The sequence below is a fragment of the Synchiropus splendidus genome, chromosome 1 (genome assembly GCF_027744825.2).
Source record: "Synchiropus splendidus isolate RoL2022-P1 chromosome 1, RoL_Sspl_1.0, whole genome shotgun sequence".
NCBI classification, from domain to species: domain Eukaryota; kingdom Metazoa; phylum Chordata; class Actinopteri; order Syngnathiformes; family Callionymidae; genus Synchiropus; species Synchiropus splendidus.
In genome coordinates, this window is record NC_071334.1 from 46,254,958 (window position 1) to 46,258,565 (window position 3,608).

General features: G+C 42.0%; 1 protein-coding gene across 1 annotated transcript; it reads left to right on the top strand.

Moving 5' to 3' along the window:
* Nucleotides 1-1,787: 1,787 nt before the first annotated feature.
* LOC128763354 (cyclin-A1-like) lies at nucleotides 1,788-3,403 on the top strand. Its single transcript, XM_053872117.1, has 7 exons — nucleotides 1,788-1,959; nucleotides 2,040-2,152; nucleotides 2,230-2,456; nucleotides 2,544-2,745; nucleotides 2,828-2,941; nucleotides 3,027-3,160; nucleotides 3,301-3,403. Exons 1-7 carry the CDS (start codon nucleotides 1,788-1,790, stop codon nucleotides 3,401-3,403), a joined length of 1,065 nt encoding a protein of 354 aa, XP_053728092.1.
* The last annotated feature ends 205 nt before the right edge of the window (nucleotides 3,404-3,608 follow it).

Genomic DNA, 3,608 nt, shown 5'->3' on the forward strand with positions numbered 1-3,608 from the left:
AATACAGCCGTAATAAACAGCATTTGTCCCATTATTATAAGACATTACAAACAGGTTTGGTGAATATTTCGGATATTTTCGTCTTCAGTCAGACATTGTGAATGGGAAGTTCTCCCTCATTTTATTTAAATATTTTGTTGTTGGTTTTCTGGAACATTTCTTCGATCATGAATTTTATTTTTTCAGAGAATGAGTTTGATATTTCAGGCAGAAATTTTTCAATTAGAAAATTGCACTTTTTCAAGAATCATCTCTGTATCTTTCAACATATTTTTTTAATGTGTCACCACTTTCAGAGAAAACCGGAATTCATTGTGATTACGCTGCTATCTAAATGTGATTGAATTATTCCTTCACCGTGTTACAGAAATGCTAATCGAATAACTTTAAATCGGAGGAAATATTTGTTTTCAATAAAGTCAAACAGAAACACCGAGTCTCTGAAAAAGCGCTGCAACAATTTCATTCATGCGTATGTTGTCAACGGTTTTCTCCCAACACCGTCCACTTTGCTGTGTTTTTAATCGCTCTTTAAATGTGTTAATTGTACAGTGATCGAGCACAATTTCTTTCAACGCAGGTGCAAATTGATCCCAATTCTCATGAGTCTGGAGGATGGACGGAGCATTCACACCTCAGTGGTCTGATTGTTCACTTCTAATCTCACGATCATGAGTCTCTCTGGTATGTGACGGAGATTAAATGTTCTATTCATATGTGTTTCAACATGATCAGAAGTTTCAGTAAAACTGTCTCGAGCCATTGAGTTCAGCGACCAATGTGAAAGAGAATGATCCATGAAAACTGTGTAAACATACACATCGGTTGTGTCGAAAGGTTTCAATATTTATTTTGGGCATTATATGATGGAATGCAAGATTATTTATACCCATGTCACATTACATCATAAATATACGTTAAAAATATATTAGAAAAAGGGACTATATAATTTGTGATTACGAGATATAAATTGAACTAAAACTAAATTAAAAGTTTTTGTCTGAAATTCCGCCGATAACAGCATTAAATATAGCACAAAGCGAAAGGCGAATTTTATATGAAGCACATCTTGTTGTCCAAAGAAACTGCATTTAAAGTTCAACAGTTGTTTTAGAGATCTAATTAAATTACCCAATTACCTAGATTTCATTTTCGATTTTATGGTGAATTAATTCATTAACGTTATTTTATGTTTATCTCTGAAATTCCGCCGATAACTGCAATAAATATAACACAATGCTAAAAGCGATTTTCGATGAAGCACATCTTGTTGCCCGAAAAAAAACTACATTTAAAGTTCAAGTGTTGTTTAAGAGATCAGGGACGTTATCAGTGACAAGTTGGATTTACTTTTACAAAATCAGAGTTTCCGAGAGGAAAACTGTTTCACTTGAACATTACGAAATCTGGAGTGAATCTGAAGCTCATTTGCCTCGTATTTTACTTTTAAAACTTGAAAAACTTTGTCAAACTTGACTTCGCTGACAATCGCTCCGCTCTCTGGTGACGTCACTGGATCAGCTCATTTACATGTGACATGGGCGGGGAAAGTTTCCCGCGTCCTGATTGGCTGCCGAGTTGGCGCTCTCCAGCATAAATGGACGGAAACGTCTCTCAAGATTCACTCTGGGATCTTTGCTCATATTCTCCAGTCAGGACAGCAGCAGATTCTTCTTCTGAACTTCCAGACCAGCTGCACCCCGTGGAAGAGTTTTCCAGCTCTGGGAGAGACTCCTCATCATCATCTTCAGACATCAAGTGTCCACCCAGAGGTCCAGACCTTCGACATGACACCCTCAGGAGACGTCCTCTTCTTCTCTGGTCAGCAGCTCCAAGTGGCTTGTGAAGTGATTCTGGATATGTCAGGAGAGGAAGTGAGCCCAGACATTGTTTTCATGGAGACAGAAGATTCTCCATCAGTGGATGAAGATCAGTGGTCCATGTTGGAGCCCAGTCCAGGTGAGTTTGAGATAATGCAACAGAATAACTTGAGTTGAATCTCTCCTTGATGTTGACCTCATCATGGTTCTCTCCTGCAGATTCTAGCCAGAACTCTTCTGAGTCGGACCAGGACGAGCCAGTGTCTCAGGAAGACTTGTTTTCTGCATCTGAATATGTGGAGGACATTTACTGGAATTTGAGGGCCACAGAGGTGAGTCAGGTCTGAATCTGATCTGAGCTTGTGAATCTTTGAGACAACATGTGTGACTTCTCCTTTCTTCCCATCAGGAGCGGTTCAGACCAAAGCCAGGCTACATGGACCATCACCCACAGACCTTGGAGAACATCAGGCCCTTCACAGTGGACTGGCTGACCCGAATCACCACAGACCTCGGGCTCGACACAGAGACTCTGCATCTGACCATCAACTACTTGGACCGGATCTTCTCCAAATCCAGATCAGTGAAACTACAGGACCTGACTCTGATCGGGACGACTGCTCTGTTCATTGCTACGTAAGTATCAGCAGAACTTTGATGGAGGTCCACTTGACCTCTGACCTGATGCTAGTGTCCTCACTGTTTCATGTGTCCTGGTTTTAGGAAGCACCAGAGCAGGAACCCCCCGGAGGCTCAGGTGTTTGTCCCACGAGATGGAAGCTACACGAAGAAAGAGTTGCTAGAGATGGAGTGGCGTCTCCTCAAAACCCTGGACTTCACTCTGTCAGCCCCCACGTCCTACACCTTCCTTCACATCTTCATGTCCATCTACCCTGTTTGTGAGACCACACAGAACCTGGCGGTGGTGAGTCCAACTTCTCTGTCTTCTTCTCTGCTCACATTTGAGTGTCTTCTTCTGACTCCTGTGTTTCTTCCTCCTGGTTCAGTTTCTGGCAGACTTGAGTCTGATGGACGTGAACTTGTTGGTGCGACACGACTCGTCTAAAGTGGCAGCTGCAGCTCTGTTCATGGCCAACTACAGGGTCAACAGAGAGAACTGGGTAAGTTGCTTCAGGTGTATGATGGGATTCACAATCCTCCAGATGGGAGTCACCCTGAACTCACCTTCACTCTTCTCTCTTTCAGCCTGAAGACCTGGACCTGTTCTCTGGATACCCAGTGGAGGACATTGCAGATTGTGTCGATGAACTGTACAAGCTGGAACTCATCTCCGCCACACGCCCCCTGCAGGGCATCAGGACAAAGTACAAGAACTCAATGTAAGTCGAATGGAGGCGCTCGTGAACAGAATCCAGAAACAAACTGAAAATGCGCATTATGAAATGTGGATTCTGTAGTGTGACATATAAAAAGGTGTCATACCGTTATTTTAATGCATTTGATTTCGTTCTCCTTCCAGGTCTGTGATTCAAACTGCCTCCACGTCCCAGTCCGGCTCATCAGCACCAACCTACTGGAGACCGTTCAACAACACAATGGGACATTTCCGTCTCACAGAATGAAGATTGACCGTCACGATGGACTCCATTCGTGAAGTCATGAAGACGTGTCAGTGAAATGGAAACCTGTAACGCTACAATAGAAACTGAAGACACTTTTTAAATAATCATGTATGATTAATTTTAAGCCCTTTAAACGTGATATATTGATATTTTATCTGCCCTTTTCCCAAAACAATCAAATGTATTTCATGATATTTTACTATTT

What these genes read in the sequence shown, in the direction of transcription:
- LOC128763354 (XM_053872117.1), top strand. Translation starts at nt 1,788, where the DNA reads ATGACACCCTCAGGAGACGTCCTCTTCTTCTCTGGTCAGCAGCTCCAA. An exon ending in GGGTCAACAGAGAGAACTGG is followed by an intron (nt 2,942 to 3,026) that starts GTAAGTTGCTTC and finishes TCTCTCTTTCAG; the next exon opens with CCTGAAGACCTGGACCTGTT. An exon ending in ACAAAGTACAAGAACTCAAT is followed by an intron (nt 3,161 to 3,300) that starts GTAAGTCGAATG and finishes TTCTCCTTCCAG; the next exon opens with GTCTGTGATTCAAACTGCCT.